General features: G+C 32.0%; 1 protein-coding gene across 1 annotated transcript in view; it reads left to right on the top strand.

Annotated features, from left to right (window-relative positions):
- LOC114331760 (lysophospholipid acyltransferase 7) overlaps positions 1-18913 on the top strand; it is a 44019-nt gene extending 25106 nt beyond the window's left edge. The window contains exons 3-7 of the mRNA XM_028281398.2: positions 5482-5633; positions 6400-6611; positions 7547-7699; positions 13086-13248; positions 13929-18913. Of these exons, the coding sequence (XP_028137199.1) occupies positions 5482-5633; positions 6400-6611; positions 7547-7699; positions 13086-13248; positions 13929-14162 (914 nt within the window). The 3' untranslated portion in view covers positions 14163-18913. The remainder of the gene's footprint in view (positions 1-5481; positions 5634-6399; positions 6612-7546; positions 7700-13085; positions 13249-13928) is intronic.
- The last annotated feature ends 661 nt before the right edge of the window (positions 18914-19574 follow it).

The following is a 19574-nucleotide window of genomic DNA, read 5'->3' as shown; positions in this document are numbered from 1 at the left end:
ATTGTTGGTTGGTATGGCTAATTAACGTTGAAATGATACCGCAACTGTAGATATCGTAATACACCGTGCTGAGGAATTTGCAAGGCACTTTACATCAATAATGGTAGGGGATCTACCCTGTAGATGTACCTCTACCATATATTGGCTTTAAATACAGGGGCTTTTAAGTAGATGCAAAACAGTGTATATTTCAAAACTCTGACGATTTGGGCGGGGCGTAAGGAAATGGGTGAGTCACAAAGTTTCACAAGAAAAAAGCAAATATTTCGTGAAATGAACGATAGATCTAAAAACTAAAAAATACGACTCCCCACGGAGAGGGGTAGGGGGTAGATTTAAAATTTTAAATACGAATCCCGCGATATTTCGCGAAATGAACATCAGATCGAAAAATTTTAAAAAATACTTATTTAATATCTTTGAAAAATCTATCGAATGGCACCAAACACGACCCCCCACGGAGGTGGGGTGAGGAGTGTTACTTTAAAATTTTAAATAGGACCCTCCATTTTTTTTATGCAGATTCCAATTCCTTACGTAAAAATAACTAACTTTTATTTGAAACATTTTTTCGAATTATGGATTAATGGCGCTATAATCGGAAAGAACGATTGTTGGGAATGAAAAATTAAATTAAAAATGGAAAGTCCCCACTAAAATGGAAAACTTTATTTAACTTTTTTTGGCTTTAGAACCTACTCTTCACAACCCAATAGGTCCCCAAAGCGCTCGAGTGCTTTTAAGTGTTTTTTGTAATTAGTTTATAATATAAGCAAATAGACTTATTATATCGCCGCCGCTTACGAAAAATATAACTCCGAAAAATGCCTTTAAGAGTATAACTTTTAGTGAACGCCGCGAAAAATATTATTTTCGATTATATGATTGTAAAAATTATAATCCCTAATAAGGTGCTAGCGAGTAAAAAAATATTTTTTGAGGAGTATCAGCAAAAAACATAATTTCTGTTTGTGGGTCCAAGAAAATTATAATTACTAAAAAGTACTGTAAATCTTCCAGGAATTATTAATTTTTTCGCGAAAACAGACGGGAAAATAATTGTTTTCGTCGGCATCTATTAAGAACCAAATCTTTTCGTCATGAATATTTTGGAAGTTATAAATAATCTTCGCGGACACGCATATAAAAAAATGGTATCGCCAACACTTATCAAAGAGTTATTATTTTCATTGAAAATGTATTACGAATCACATTAATCATAGGTACCAGCGATATGCGCTACAGGATACAAAAAAAAAGGAAAATGACAATCAAAATTAGGTGAGTATATGCTAATTTAATATACAGTGTGGGCCAAAGAAAACGATATTTGGCGGTACATATTTATTAGATTTTAAGGAAATGACGAAACAAGTCGATTTTTGATCTAAGGGGGCACATTTTTATGTTACATGGAAATATTGAAACAGAAGTAGACAGCAGAATAAGAAACACCGAAAGATTTTTTCATGATTTAGGGAAGGCTCTGCTCAATAAGAAGGAAATCACGAGGCAGACGAAGTTGAAGGTCTTTAATTCCATCTACGTGCCGACACTAACTTATAGCAGCGAATCATGGATAATAAACCAACGTAATGCTTCGAGAATACAGGTTGTGGAGATGAAATACCTAAGGAGAGTACTTGGAATTTCCAGGAGGGATCGTATCAGAAACGAGGATATCTAAAGCGCTTGCAAACAAAAGCAGTTTTGGATAGAGTTGAAGAAAATCAGCTGCGATGGCTTGGCCACCTGAATCGAATGCCAAATGAGAGACTTCCCAAAATAGTCTGGGAGTGTAAGGCGCAAGGCAAAAGAAAAAGAGGCAGACCTCAGCTAACATGGAACAACACCATTGAGAAGGCTTTAACGAAAAGAAATATAGACTTCAGGCAAGCAAAAACTTTGACAAACAACAAAAGAGAATGGAGAAGAACTTATACTGCAGCACCACGATAAAAGAGTCATAATTTATTTTTAGATTTTAATTAAGGCTCTATGTAGTTATTATACAGGGTGTAACGAAAATACAGGTCATAAATTTAATCACATATTCTGGGACCAAAAATAGTTTGATTGAACCTAACTTACCTTAGTACAAATGTGTATATAAAAAAAGTTACAACCCTTTGAAGTTACACAATGAAAATCGATTTTTTCCAATATATCGAAAACTATTAAAGATTTTTTATTGAAAATGGACATATGGCATTCTTATGACAGTAGCATCTTAAGAAAAAATTATAGTGAAATTTGGACACCCTATAAAAATTTTATGGGGGTTTAGTTTCTTTAAGCCCCCCCAAACTTTTGTGTACGTTCCAATTAAATTATTATTGTAGTACCATTACTTAAACAAAATATTTTTAAAACTTTTTTGGCTCTTAGTACTTTTTCGAAAAGTCAGTTTTTATCGAGATATTTTGAATATTTTTCAAATCCACCACATATTTGTATATGGTTAAGTACGATTATGGAGACTTGGTAATAATATGAAAATTTATTAGTCCTGTCGCCAGGGGGGGTACAACGGCCTCCTGTATTCAGATGGACTTAGCCAAGATTTTTTTATGTATTTTGACCCGTAGAACACGAATTTTTTGGGTAACAGTTGATCCGGATGTCGATAAGATTGTTATAAACAAAGAAGTTGAGGAATTACATAACAGCGATTTCTCGCAAAACAAAACATGTTTTTGTATTTTTTGGGCCATTCTAACCAAAACGTGTTCCTGCAAATTTTTTCGTAGGATGCATAGTTTTCGAGATAAACGCGGTGGAACTTTCAAAAAATCGAAAAATTGCAATTTTTGTACTCGAATAACTTTTGACTAAGAAGTAAAATAGCAATTCTGCTTATTGCACTTGAAAGTTCAAGTCAAAATATACCGGTTTTAGTTATTTGCATTGCTAAAAATTTATTATTTTATTGTTAAACAAAGTATAAACACCTAGTGCTGGAGTGATGTTTTCAATGATTTCTCATTTAAAATCGAACGAGTAGGTAGAGTAGGTACAAGTGCAAGCGAGGCTATTTCTACGTAGCATGCATGTAAACGCATGTATTAGGCACGGGAAACACTATGTGTTTATAGCTTTTTTTTTAAGCAATAAACATAAATTTTTAGCAATGTATATATTCGAAACCGATAGAATTTGACTTGAACTTTCAAATGCGGTAAGCAGAATTGCTATTTTATTTTTTAATCAAAAGTTATTCGGGTCCAAAAATTGCAATTTTTCGATTATTTGAAAGTTCAACCGCGTTTATCTCGAAAACTATGCATCCTACGAAAAAACTTGTAGGAACATTTTTTGGTCAGAATGGCCCAAAAAATACAAAAACATGTTTTGTTTTGCGAGAAATCGCTGTTATGTAATTCCTCAACTTCTTTGTTTATAACAATATTATCGACATCCGGATCAACTGTTACCCAAAAAATTCGTGTTCTACGGGCCAAAATACATAATAAAAACTTGGGTAAGTCCATCTGAATACAGGGGGCCGTTGTACCCCCCCTGGCGACAGGACTATATGTATGATTTACATTTTTAGGTATATTTTGAACCGTATTAAAAAAAGAAGTCATATCTCGATAAAAGTTGCCTTCTCGAAAAAATACAAAGAGGCAAAAAAGTTTTAAAAACATTTTGTTTAACTAATGGTATCGCAGTAATAGTTTAATTGGAGCGTACACAAACATTTGGGGGGTTTAAAGGAACAAAACCCCCATAAAATTTTTATGTAAACATATTAAAAAGAAGCCGCAACTCGATAAAAACTGCCTTATCGAAAAAATACTAAGAGCCAAAAAAGTTTTAAAAATATTGAATTTAACTAATGGTACCACAATAATAATTTAATTGGAACGTACAGAAAAGTTTGGGGGGGTTTAAGGGAACAAAACCCCATAAATTTTTTAGGGGGTGCACAAATTTCACTATAATTTTTGTTTAAGATGCTCCTGCCATAAGAATGCCACATATCCATTTTCAATAAAAAATCTCTAATAGTTTTCGATATATTCGAAAAAATCGATTTTCATTTTGTAACTTCAAAGGGCTATAACTTTTTTTGTGTGCATATTTGTACTAAGGTAAGTTAGGTTCATTCGAACTATTTTTGGTCCCAGAATATGTGACTTAATTTATGACCTGTATTTTTGTTACACCCTTTACAGGGTGTCCCGAAAAGATTGGTCATAAATTATACCACAGATTTTGGGGTCAAAAATAAGTTGATTTAACCTCACTTACCTATATACAATAGTGCACACAAAAAAAGTTACAGCCCTTTGAAGTTACAAAATGAAAATCGATTTTTTTTCATATATCGAAAACTCTCAGAGATTTTTTATTGAAAATGGACATGGGGAATTTTTATGACAGCAACATCTTAAAAAAAAATTTAAGTAAAATTTGTGCACCCCATAAAAATTTTATGGGCGTTTTGTTCCCTTAAACCCCCCCAAACTTTTGTGTACGTTCCAATTAAATTGTTATTGTGGCACCATTAGTTAAACACATTATTTTTAAAACTTTTTTGCTTCTTAGTACTTTTTCAATAAGCCAGTGTTTATCGAGATATTTTGAATATTTGTCGAATCCACCACATATTTGTATATGGTTAAGTACGATTATAGAGACCTGTTAATAATCTGAAAATTTATTTATAATTTACATGTTTAGGTATATTTTGAAAAAGAAGCTTCATCTCGATAAAAGGTGACTTATGAAAACAAGACTAAGAGGCAAAAGTTTTAAAAACACTGTGTTTAACTAATGGTACCACAATAATAGTTTAATTGGAACGTACACAAATATTTGGGGGGTTTAAAGGAACAAAACCCCCATAGAATTTTTACGTAAATATATTGAAAAAGAAGCCGCATCTCAATAAAAACTGGTTTATCGAAAAAATACTAAGAGGCAAAAAAGTTTTAAAAACATTGTATTTAACTAATTGTTCTACAATAATGAATTAATTGGAACGTACACAAAAGTTTGGGGGGTTTAAAGGAACAAAATCCCCATAAATTTTTATGGGAGGGACAAATTTCACTATAATTTTGTTTTAAGATGTTCCTGCCATAGGAATGATACATGTCTATTTTCAATAAAAAATCTCTAATAGTTTTCGATATATTGAAAAAAATCGATTTTCATTTTGTAACTTCAAAGGGCTGTAACTTTTTTTATGAGCACATTTATACTAAGATAAGTAAGGTTCAATCGAACTATTTTTGACCCCAGAATGTGTGGTATAATTTATGACCAATCTTTTCGGGACACCCTGTATAAGTTTATATTTATTTTTGAAATGTAAAATTTGATTTTCGACACTGGCGTAAAAATCATCATCATTTATCAGCCGGTAAAAGAAATAAAGATTATGTATGTATGTATTAAATTTATTTATTTATTATTAGTTGTCCACAATTTAAGCTTTTTTATTTATTTTATATAATTTTGCGATTCTAGGTCCATATTTCCGCTATGTTACCTACTTGGACCATTTATACAAGCCTTACTATAAATACGACAATATTGTAACGGCTCTTAAGAAAAGGATACACTGGATTCCCATTTTGGGGGCAGCTCATCTTATTACTAATTATTATTGGCCGCTATCGGTAGGTTTCAAAATATTTTCATTCTGAATAATAAAAGCCATTGTTTTATCTATATACATAGAAATATAGAGTATAAAATATGTCCAGGATGAATAGAGTTAAAAGAAAAAAATAGAACCATAAGAGATTTTTGGAAATTTTAATATTGATAAGAAATTATCCACTTCCTCAATTTTACGTATAATATGATTCTTCTAATCATGCGACGGGACCAGTTAATAGCAAAGAATACTATGCAGATGCAGCTTTTTTAAATAATTTTTCCCTCTTTTTGGGATATTCATTAAAAAGAGTTCAGGGTTACTTAGTTATTTGTACTAACCAATCTCTGGCCCAATCTCTCTTTCTCTCACCTATTCTAATCGTTTCGTTAGATCGATTTTATTTTATAATTCATGCGGGATTGATAAAGAGTAGCGAAATAGAGAAGGCAGTACCTATCTCGGTAGAGGCATCTTTGATTACGAGGATTTGAGAAAAGTAGAAACTAGAGAACAAAAACTAGAAATAGGAATAAATTCTGAAGATTAGTTAAACAAGCTAAGGCCCGATATGGACTGTGGTGATGTTTTTATAAATTGCAACAAAACTTCCTAAAAATAATTTCTTCTTTTGGCATCATATCATTGGATGGGTCTTTGCCTCTCTGGCTATGTCCTTCCATTCAGATCTAGTAAAAATCGTTTACAAATTATAAATAAAGAGATTTATAACTTACGCTTCATTTCATATTAAGAAAATACTTATAATATTCATTATTTTTTAGTACGTAAGCACAGAAGAGTTTTTGGACAGGTCATTTTTCTATAGAGCTTGGTATGTCTGGCCATCATTTTTAATATTTAGAAGTAGGATCTATTTTGGACTAGTACTCACTGAAATCGTATGTATCTTTGGAGGTTTGGGAGTATATCCAGAATTTGCAAAAGCCAAATCTGGTCATGGACCAACACAAAACTACAAAAAGCTCAAGGAAACGTAAGTTGAATTTAAACTATAATTAGAGTAATATTTAAAGTGCCTGAGATGTCGACATTGAAGACAATTTACTTAGAATCTGAAGGTCTTCTTCCACATCATCAATCCATCTTCTACAAGGTCGTACTCTACTTTTTTGTCCTCTGGATTTGAGAATGTCAGTTTCTTCGTGTACTCATTAGCTGACATCCTTGCAATGCGGCCAGACCATCTTAGTTACTGCACCTTAATACATTTCACAATATTATGTATCTGGATCTATGTATAGTTGGTTTAATTCAAAGTTTTATCTTCGACGCTATAGTATAGAATATAGACTATAGGCAATTTTCATTTAAGGCCCCAAAATTCTTTTGAATTATTTTTCTCTCGAATATACCAAGTAATCTCTCGTCGTTTTGGAATAAAGTCCATGTTTGAGCCCCTTATAACGCACGAGCTTACGTTTTGCATTGTTAGTTTTGTCATTTTAACTAACTTAGATGGGATTCCAAAGTCTACCATTGCATTATATAGTGCAGTTCTTTTAACACTGACATAGGCTGCTTTAAAGTCGATGAAGAGATGGTGTGATATATATTATATTCTAGTGTGATTTGCATATGTGCGTGTATTTGGTATATAGTTGACTTCCCGGTTGTGAATCCGCATTAGTAATGACCAATAATATTCTTTGTAAAGAGTTTGTCTCTCAAAAATATGGTACCGAATATTTTATATGCAGATACTAAGAGAGTTCTCTATAGTTCTTGCAATCAAGTTCATCATACTTTTTATGCAGTGGGCATATTCCCTTTAGCCACTCGTCTGGTATCAATGCATTCCGCTAAATAAGTACTATCAGTTCATGGATTACTACCAAAAGATGGTCACCGCCTTCCTCGTACGTTCCAGAGCAGATTGATTTATTAAAAAAATATGTATTTTTTCTTTAGGACTGATCCAGAAGTTTTAAAAGGACTCGAATATGACTATGAAACCATCCAATCCATAAACCCTTATGAATCAGATTGGGTTCCTACAATGCGAGAAGCCATGAAACACTGGAACATCACCATTCAATACTGGTTAGCAACTTACATATACAGGTAAATTGAACTTTCTTTTAGTAATTGTAAATTAAAATTTGGGTTTGTCAAAGAAACTCAGTTAATCGGATATAGCCATCAACATATAAATTCTGGTTTTCTACCGTCTTAATACCTTTCGCTTTGCTAACTTGTATGTATCCTTCTCTTCCTTCCTTTTGGACCTCTCATATCTCTTTCTAACCCCTTTCTTCTCCCTAACCTTCCGTTTGTTAACCTCTATCATTCCACTGCCAAGTTTCTTTGTCCCTAGACAAAGCTAGCATTCCCCCTCTCACTCACACCACAACTTTGCTGATAGCTTCCCACCAGTCATTTACCATATCCATATATTTCTCCTCAAACTCTTCGAGCTCTACTTTTGAAGAATTTTATCAAATCCTTATCGTTTAACTTTTACCACTTTACTTTGACTAACTACACATTGTGTGCTGCTTGACTAGCTACACATTAACCCTTTATCACTTCACAGTTGGTAACCTCTTTTAACTGGTTTCTTGTACACAGCATAAAAATCTATCTAACCTTCCCTTCCCCCGCTAGTATAGAGTATAGGTAACATACTGGTATTCAGCCTTCATAAAAAACATATTAATCACAGTCTAATCCCATGCCACTGCAAAGTTAGTCACACTATTTCCTTCTTCAGTTCTTATTGCCACCTCCTATAGTGGCAGTGAATAAAATTAAGATAGCTATGATGGTAACCAACGTTCTGAAAGGACATGGTACATGAAGAAGAGAAGAATCTCGAGCTCTCGCAATCAAAAGCACTCTAAAATTATTCCTGTTCCTGTTTTTCACACCCTACCTGTGAGGCGTAGGCACATGTGATGTTCACCTTGGTATCGCCTGTATTCAGTTACACCCTCATTATTCTATCCCTTCTTCTGGTTACCCTTACTAGATGTTCCTTCCACTCGTTATTCAAAATAATACCCACTCCATTTCTGCCATGACTGTTCACACTATTGCTTATTAACTTGCATCCATCTCCAACATCTCTCGATTTATTATCCTTCCAACGAGTTTCTTGCACACAAAGTACATCCATCCTTCTTCTCATGAAACCACTGAGCTCTCTTCCTTTAGATGTCATAAGGTATCTGAAGGTAATATCGCCAAGTTAAGGTTTAGAATTTTTTTGTTGGATAGTGGGTCATATTAAAAAAGATGTCCCAACTTGAGTTATTCAATGAACTACTTGAAATTACGTAGAATCCATTAAAATAATAACTTGGGTATCTTTACACATTTACTGGACAATTTAAAAAAAGTCATCTTTGGCGATATTTCCAACCCTTGTTGGCAATATCGCCAACCGATTATTTCGAATGCAATACGGTCTAACAATTAAACATTATACTTCATAATGATATATTTGCTGAAAAATAACAATAAGTACCTAAGTATTTAAGAACAATAAGATTTTTGTACCATAATCTGGAGTCGTTAGCATATCTGAAAATGAAGTGTCATGTTTTTCTTCATCTGATGTTTCCATCTCACCAACTCTATATCATCAGAATCACTGTTGCTTGTCGATGACTCTACGGCAGAGCGCTTTTTAATTTTTCCAACCTTTGACGTATCTGGAGAAGGTTGCCAAGGCAACTTTCTCCAAGTGAGGATGATAACGCCAAGGCGTTATTACCATCCATTGGACTTGGCGATATTATTGACATGCACATAAATTGTTTGTAATTTGGTTTTCGAAGATAAGCAAAACTACCTTAAAAATCTGAATGCATCGTTTTATTCCTTAGGAAACAAAGTACAAATCACTGAAATCAAATAATATTACTCATCAATAACGCCGCTCCAATCTAATAAACACAAAAGATGTAAAACTATAAACGGTACTCGTTCTACAACGAACACTGATACTCAAGTGTCCCACAAGTGTCCTAAACACCGCTGGCGAATCTAAGGTCATCGCAAACATGATCACGTGATTTAGAATACTATGAGGAACATATCCATGTTGCCATTTATTATTTAGCAAACATACTTTCTGAGAAATCACGAGTTGGCGATATTACCACGCTGGCGTTATTACCTGCACATACCTTACTTCTGACGTTGAGAGTTGCAATCATCAGGACTAGCTTCTTTGGTCCCTTCCATCCTCTAAAAGGGGTAGCCTTAGCTCACTTTTCACAGGGGTCAGGCGAGGACGCAACTGCGCGTCGCTTACGAGGACTGTTATCCGAATTCTTTCATTCCACAATTTTAGCAAGGTTTTTTGAAGTTATACTTCTTTAGGCGCGATTGAGAGTAAAATTTCATAATTCTGCGCGCATGCGCACACAGACAGTATGGTATAAACGTTATACGGGATCTGATTGGGTGTTAAAATCATCTGTCAATAATTGTTCAATATGGAGATTTTGGATAAACAAATTAATGCTGTGTATATTAGTTTTTATTGTTGTGATGGCAGAGAAAAATGCAAGTTTATAATATTGTAGTGACTTTTTAAATAGTTTTTAAAAGCGACAGGTACGTAATAATTGTAAATGTTTCAGTATCCTAATAAAAAATTTCATAGGTAGGACCTACCTATTTGGAAAATTTAAAAAGAACCTACTAAAATAGTATGTAATGCTTTGATTTACATAATTTGATTACCATCAAAATTTCTATCAATATTCACCTAATATATCGTTTTCTTACTCTATGTTTTGTTGTATTCTAATATTTCTTTCAATTCTAAATAATTTCAATTCAAAATCAAAATAATTTGGTTAAATTCAGAACCGTCAAAAGTTTAATCCGTTTAGTTTGTTGATTTTCACACATGATGACACATGGTCTCCGTGGGTAAAAGTTTAAGGTGAATGAATTTCAATACTAACTGCGCTGATAAGCGAGTTCGAACCCCAGTGGAAATTTTTATTTTTTTTTTTATACATTTTATGATTGTAAGTTTATTATATAATTTTTTTTTCAGAAAATACGTATTTAGTTAAAATTTTTTCCTACATTGTTCAGAAATCATTTGTGGCATTTTTCAATGTGTTTGTTTGTGTGTGTTTTATTCTTTTATTATTTTAATTTTTGGCACTGTTTTAATAAAAAAAAATTAGAAGTAGTAAGTATTAAAATTAGTTTAATATTTAAATAAAATATAAATAAACTGTTTAAAGTATATTAATTTCGTTGAAATCATATAATAGAAGTACAACTTCTTACGATCGTACAAAGTACACACACATTCTTTTTCTGTCGGATGCCCTTCCTGACGCAAACCTTTCTCCTTTATCCGAGCTTTATTAGGACCGGCACCGATAGTTACTGAGCTACTTAATCCATCCAGTCACTAACAGAGGCGGGGTTATTTGACTTTTCTTCTTCTTTAAGTGCTATCTCCGCGATGAAACTTGTCAATCATCATGGTTATTCTGACCTTCGAGGCAGCTGCTCTGAACAATCGTCTTGAGCTGCAACCAAACCATTCTCTCAGGTTTTTTTTATTAATGGCTTTGACATAGCCAATTAGCCAGACTATTTTTTTTTTGTATGGTATTACAATAACAATTTAAGTTAATATATAAGCCTACTTATTATCTAAATTTACAGGGTGTTATAATATATTAATGGATACATTTTTCAATTTTGTGTGATATTTTTACAATTTTTGATTTTATTATCTAAGCCTATTTAAAATTTAAATTTACAGGACGTTACATATTCGTAAAGACATTGTAACGTCTGCTTATTTTTTGGAAAAAGAATTTCGTTTAAATTGACAGGTAAAGGACAATTTAGATCAATTAACTTTTCATACATTACTTTAATATTTTGTCTGTACTATCCACACTCCAATTCCATTCCACCACAGGCGCAATATGGGTTATCATAGGTTACTGATACCTATGCTGTGTTTGTATGCTGGGGTTAGTGCGTGATTTGACCTCAGTCTTTTTATTGTTTTTATAAATAGCCTATTTGATTCTTGTTTAAACCATCTCTCATTGGGAATTAGTGGTTGGCAATTTCTAAAATTTATTCCCGTTTTACTTTGGTTATATACACGTTGCCAATTTTGTTTGCAATGGTTTTTACTGATATTATCTATATCGGTTACTGGTAGAAGTATGTTGTTTATGTTTCGTTTGGTTAAAGCTGCAGATTTAGCTAATTTGTCGACTTCTTCATTTCCAAATATTCCAGAATGTCCTCTAACCCAACAAATAATAATTGAACTGCCCGAGGAAGTAATATAATATAGACTCTTAATTTCTATCTCAATGTGGTTTAGATTTTTTGTCGATTGGAGAGAAGTGAGTTTGTCCACAATACTTCTACAATCGGTGAAAATGATATAATTGTCCATACCAACAGAGGCTATATATTTTAACGCAAGTAATAAAGCTGATAATTCGGCAGTATATATTGAAGCTTCATTAGGCAATCGGCATGATTCTTTGTATTCATAATTCCTGTGATATATTGCACTTCCGGTTTTATTTTGAATTTTGGAGCCGTCAATAAAAATATATTGAAACATAGGCCACCTGTTTTTAATTATTTTGTTGATAATACTGCCTGGAAGGTTTGAATCCATGTAATTTGTTTGTATTACCTTGGAAAAGAGAGTTTCAGGAGGTTGAGTGTAAATTGGAGGTATTTTATTTTTGTACATTTGGTCTTCATACATTGTCAATTTCCTATAGCTTTCAACGTATATGGGGGTTTTTTAGTACACCAATATTTGTAGCTTAAATCTAATATATTCAAGTGACGTATAGTCCTTAAGTAGCTGACGTTTTTTGAGATAGCTCTAGCTACAAACTTATCTGTACAAAACTGTCTACGTAGAGTAAGTGGTGGTTCCTTAGCTTCAATCTCAATAATAGTAATAGGAGTAGACTTTAAGTAACCGAGACAGAGTCTCAAACATTTATTCCTTTGGATTTCAACTTTATTAAGATATCCTGTTGACGCAGACCCATATAAATGACAACTATAGTCGAAAATTGGTCGAATCATTGAGCGATAAAATAGCAATGCAATATTCTCTCAGGTTGTTCAACTAGGAAACGCGTCTCCTTCCTACGCTTCTCCTACCCTCTATTTTTCCTTGAATTGAGTCTCAAGATGTTGTATATTTCGCCTTTCATCTTTCATCGCATATCCGAAATATTGCAATTTCCTTTCTTTTATTGTATTTTGCGTTTCCCTCTCTCTGCCTATTCTCCTTAACACTTCTATACTTGTGATTCTATCTACCCATGAAATATGTAACACTCTTCTAAATATCCACATTTCAAGCCCGTTTATTGCATTTCGGTTTAATGTCCATGATTTCAGATTCAGCACACTAGTAAAGCACTATAACTTTGATATTTGACTTTTATTGATTATTTATTATTATTTACAGAAAGTTCCCATATAAAAAATACCGCACACATGTTACCATGTTCATGTCTGCATTATGGCATGGAGTTTATGCTGGATATTACTTCTGCATAGCCACTGTACCGTTTGCTCTTCTCTACGAAGATGTTTGGGTGAAATTACTACTAGATGGCACTGAAGGTGTGGTAAGTATTTTACTTCTTCTTTTTTAAGGTCCATCTTCTATTGAAGGTTGGAAAGCATCATGGCAATGCGGATCCTGTTGACTGCCGCTCTAAATAGCTCTGCACTACTGCATTCTAAATTTACTATATAACTGTAATTCGTATCTTACTATATAACTGTATTAAATAGAAACTATAATTTCTAATTATATAATCATAAAATTGTACTGGCCTGATAAAATAACAAACGCATAACTATAACTATGGAGAAGAACAAAACAATAGAAAATAACAGTCACGTTTAAAAAAACAAATGGAAATGGATTGGACATATTATGTACATGAAAATAATATAACCAGACAGGCACTCGAATATCAACCAGATGGAAGAAAAAGAAGACCTAATAATAGCTGGAGAAGAACTGTAACAAGAGTATCTGAAAGAATTGGCCTGCGATGGAGAGTGATTAAACAGAGAGCTAATAATAGAGAGGAATGAAAAATACTTGTAGAAGAAATTTCGAAATAAAACTGATCCAGCCAATCAGCTATCCTTCACTTTTGTTGAAATAATTTTTTGTACTTAATTAAATACATACAAACTTATTTAAAGTACTAACAAAACTAACAACATACTAACGTTAATTAGTCTTATAACGTTAGTCTTATAACAAAATACTAACAACTAATTTCTTTTTCAGTCGTTACAACTTGGAAAACTACTGCTGCTCTTCCTAAAAATGCAAATGTTCTCCTACCAAAGCATTTCGTTTGTTTTGTTAGAAATTAGAAAGATAATGAATTACTACAACTGCGTCTACCACTGGATACCAATTGTATACGTCGGCATCTATTTCTTAGGAAAGCACCTTCTAAAATTGAAAAGACAGCGCGCTAAGAAGGCTCAAGCTGAACCCCAGATTGATATAAGATAAGTTGATATAGTTCTTACATTTAATCTTTGCAAGTTCATGAAATTATTCAGGAATTAATTTTTATACTAGGTCTCTTTTTTACTCACAGAAACTAGTATCGCAATATTAAACCGCTTGTCCATAGAAACCACAATAAGTTAAACAAGGATAAACAATACGGCATGTCTTTGATACCTTGTTTACTATTAATTTTGACGTTTATCATTTTCAGTGACAGTGACATTAGCGCATTTGTTGCATTTATCGGTTTATTTCCATTTATTGTTTATTTGGTTTTATAAATCAATCAAGTTTTATGTATCAATTTTATCAATAAGTTTATTTGGGTTTATATTTATAAAAAATAAATATAATATTTCAGTTAAATAAATGAAGAGTTACAATTCTACCTTTTGGGTCCCCAGGCAAACACGAGTATTAGTAATATTAGTATTGACTCAATTTGTGAAAAATTTGCAGTTGTGTCTTGTGTCACTGTTTCCATAAAGGTACGATATATTAAAAATATTAATTGTTTTTATATAATTCACTCGATAGTTTTGTATTTCTCAACCTTAGGTAATATTAAATCTTAACAATATTACCTTTTCTATTGTGACTTTTTTTAATTTATTTATTACAGTTCTATATTTAGCTTTATATTAATAGTAGTCGATATGATGTTCAAGCTGTTTAATGTTGAGTCCATAAATCTCTTTAATAGTTAAAATAAAAAAGATCAAACACTTTATCTAAAAAGTAACACTACATATTTTACTAAAAAGTAACCTTATAAAATACGTCCTCCCGAATAATAGCCATTTCCTAATAATTACATTGACAGTACATATCAATGATATTACATATCGACGTACGTATGACTTAATGTTTTGATTTAACTTGTTTGCAAATGAATCATGACGTTTGTGCAAAGATAAAATGGAACAACTATACCTACAAGATGAAGATATACACTAAGCATCAAAATTAACGCAGCACCTTAAAAATAGGACATTTTTGATGTCTCGTATTTCCTAAACGTGTTGTCCGATTTGAGTGATTTTTTTAGTATATTATAGCTTTATTCTTCAAGAATATCGGTGCAATAATATTATTGCTAAAGAGGTAAGTGTAATTGTATACCGGGTGTAACAATGATTGTGTGTTTTTTCCTCAAAATTTGTAACACCCTGTGGAATATTTTAGAATACATAAAATATTGAAATTAAAACACAACTGTAACCTTAGGCATTCTTAACATTTTGCTTTTTGATTCATTCGCTTATGTTGGATAATAAAAAAGTTAGGTACTTTAACAACTAGCAATGTTATTCATCAATACAGGATGTTTCTAAATAAGAGCGACAAACTTTAAGGGGTAATTCTGCATGAAAAAGTAATAACCGTTTGCTTTATAAGTATATGTCCGCAAATGCTTTGTTTAAGTGATACAGTGGTATGGGATGTTGAATTTTTTCTGACAAACCGACGATTTATTTATTGCTCTAAAACTGGTTGAGATATGCAAATTAAATTTGGTAGGTTTGAAGAGGTAGTTATTGCGCATTTTTTGACATATAATTAAGAATTTTATATTCACCATTGGCGTGCATACGGGTATAAACATTTTAGATACATCCCGTATGCACGCCAATGGTGAATATGAAATTCTTAATTGTATGTCAAAAAATGCGCAATAACTACGTCTTAAAACCTACCAATAAATAAATCGTCAGTCTGTAAGAAAAAAGTCAACATCCCATATCCGGGAAATGAAGCATTTGTGGACATATGTTTATGATATAAAGCAAACGGTCACTATTTTTTCATGCAGAATTACCCCTTAAAGTTTATCGCACTTATTTAGTAACATCCTGTATTGATGAATATCATTGCTAGTTGTTAAAGTACCTAACTTTTTTATTATCCAACATAAGCGAATTAATCAAAAAGCAAAATGTTAAAAAGCCTAAGGCTGCAGTTGAGTTTTAATTTCAATATTTTATATACGTTAGAATATTCCACAGGGTGTTCCAAAATTTGAGGAAAAATACACTATCATTGTTACACCCGGTATACAATGACACTTACCTCTTTAGCAATAATATTATTACATCGATATTCTTGAATAATAGGGCTTTTCATTCACAGTCATTTGTTTCGAGCTTCTGTCATATGTCGTATAATCCGTGTATATTAATATTATACAGAGATTATAAAACATAATGACAGAAGCTCGAAACAAATGACAATCGATGAAAAGCCCTATAAAGCTATAACCTACTAAAAAATCACTTAAATCGGACAACAGGTTTAAGAAATACGAGTTATTAAAAATGTCCCATTTTTAAGGTGGTGCGTTAATTTTGATGCTTAGTGTATATACGTATATGGAATTGAAAGACATTTATTCAAGACATTGTTATTTATTTATGTATATACAGGGTGGGGCATTAGTGTGACAAAGTCCAATTACTCGTTTGTCGTAAGAGATAAGAAAAAAAGTTATTTAGGTAAAAGTTGGGGCACACATAGTACCATAATTTAAAAATATTTTCAAATATACAGGGTCGTCCGTATTGACAGGGTGACACAAACTTATGTTTTTTTAATAGAACACCCTGTATATTTTTACATTTTTGGATTCTCCTCGATGTTTCATTTCTTAAAATATATGGTTTTGTAATATTATACGAGGTAGTTTAAAAGTTAATTACGTTTTTTTGTTAATTTCGTAGCAAAGTCTACACTTTGTAGAATTTTAGTGATTTGACATCAAATTTTTATTTTATGTTCAAACGATTTTTAATATAGTCTACTATTGTTAAACATTAACAGTATAGCGAAATGTGTAATTTTAGTATACAGGGTGGGTTGAAACTCGGAATGAGTATTTTCTGAGTTTTCTTAAATGGAACACCCTATATTTAAGTATTGTAATAAAATTATATTTTATGGTACTTTTTTATTTCTTAAGCATTCCCTATACCTAAGTGCTTTAATTTGTAAGTTATTCGTGATTCTTTAAGCCAAATATTAATTGTAAGAAAAATTACGTGAAATTTTATTAGGTGGCTGTGAAAATATTTAATCAAAAATAATTTTTGGAAAAGAAAATACATCATAATCTAGTCTGATCCTTAGTTTATTACTATTGGATGAAATATCCAAATAAATTCGTAGTTAAAGTTGTTGGTGCGCAAAATATTAATAAAAACATACAATATTCTACCTAGTCGGCTATGACACTAAATTTCCTTAAAAATTTGACATTATACTATTTTTATAGATCCAGTTGCGCTTTGTTACCATTACTAATATGTATTTTTCTTATGAGAAACTGAGTAATAAGATTTTGGTGCTAGTGGAATATAACAAAAATATGCTACTAGCAATAAGAATTTTTCATCAGAAATTCCCTGATAGACGACAACTAAGAAGAGAAACGTTTAAAAATATACTAGAACGGTTTCAACGGACTGATCACTTAGATTATGATAAATCTGCTTGAATAAAAACTATTGTAAGTGAAGAAAACAGCAATTAAATGTAATCCTTAGTGTCACTGAGGATCTGCATATTAGTACAATCATTCTTACAATCTAAGTATCTAGTCTGTTGAAACCGTTTTAGTATACTTTCAAAAGTTTCTCTTTTTGGTTGTCGTCTATCAGGGAATTGCTGATGATAAATTTTTATTGCAAGTAGCTCATTTTTGTTATACTCTCCTAGCACAAAGACATTTTAATCCGTTCCTCATTAGAAAAATTAATATTAGTAATGGTATCAAATCAACTGGAACTATATAAATAGTATAATGTCAAATGTTTAAGCATATTTTGTGACATAGCCAACTAGGCAGAATTTTGTATGTTTGATTCATATTTTAAGCACCAACAACCTTAACTACGAATGTATTTGGATGTCTCAACCAATATTAATAAATTAAGGATCAGGCTAGATTATTATATATCTTTTTTCGAAAAATTACTTTTGATTGGATATTTTCACGGATACTTAATTAAATTTTACGTAATTTTTGTTGCAATTAATGTTTTCTTAAAGAATGACGAATAACTTACAAATTAAAGCACTTAGGTATAGGGAATGCTTAAGAAATAAAAAAGTACCATAAAATATAATTTCATTACAATACTAAAATACAGGATGTTCCATTTAAGAAAACTCAGAAAATACTCATTCCGAGTTTCGACCCACCCTGTATACTAAAATTAAACATTTCGCTATATTATTAATGACTAACAGTAGTAGACTATACTAAAAATCGTTTGAATGTAAATAGAAAATTTGATGTCAAATCACTACACTTCTACAGGGTGTAGATTTTGCTACGAAATTAACAAAAAAACGTAATTAACTTTTAAACTACCTCGTATAATATTACAAAACCATAAATTTTAAGAAATGAAACATCGAGGAGAATCCAAAAATGTAAAAATATACAGGGTGTTCTATTAAAAAAAACATAAGTTTGTGTCACCCTGTCAATACGGACGCCCCTGTATATTTGAAAATATTTTTAAAATATGGTACTATGTGTGCCCCAACTTTTACCTAAATAACTTTTTTTCGTATCTCTTTCGACAAACGAGTAATTGGACTTTGTCACACTAATGCCCCACCCTGTAGGTATACTCCAAGTATATTCATCTCACTACAGGTTAAGGTGTGGAGTTATCTCCAATAATAGATATTATATTTATATTTGCATCTGATTTTTATGTATAAATATACATACTGTTTTTACAGTACCTATTTGTTTTTATTTAATACCTAAATGTATTGAGGGCATACAGCCCTCACTCCCTCTAAGCGAAAAATCACCCATACCAGATGTCTAAGGTACCAAAAGGATTGGGCTCTGGGGGAGAAGTAAAAATGCGAAACTAAACCAAAATATTGGGAAGGACCACAAAAAAGGTCTATTCAGTGCAAATATAATAGAAAAAATGTGTTGGAACATGAATAGAAATCCTAATACAATTTTGAGGAAGATGGCCAGTATCATTAGAGACCTGCAGATTAAATCACTTAAAATCGGTACTCACCGTAGGAATCGTAGACGTTCGGATACAATTAGCGTCTCTTTGTAAAGACAATGCAATGAAGTCGACTTTATTAAAGTAACAAGACATTTACTCAACACACACATTACCATTACACTATAATCTGACTGCGAAATCAACTGTAGCCATGTCAATGGCCATTAGTTGTCGGGGCATTAAGTTAATAAAAAAAACTTGGCAAAACGTTAGGAAAGAATGAGAATATAGTGGTGGTCACATGAAGTTAAAGAAAAAATAAAGGATAAAAGAAAAATATATAAACAGAAGCAAGAAAATAGGTCGGACACGGATCTTCAAAACTAAAAAGAAAAGAAGTGAAAGTAGCAGTATCAAAAGCAGAAGCCTA

Source organism: Diabrotica virgifera, chromosome 8, assembly GCF_917563875.1.
Source record: "Diabrotica virgifera virgifera chromosome 8, PGI_DIABVI_V3a".
NCBI lineage: Eukaryota > Metazoa > Arthropoda > Insecta > Coleoptera > Chrysomelidae > Diabrotica > Diabrotica virgifera.
The sequence above is the reverse complement of the archived record's forward strand: the minus strand, read 5'-3'. Positions and strand labels throughout refer to the sequence as shown.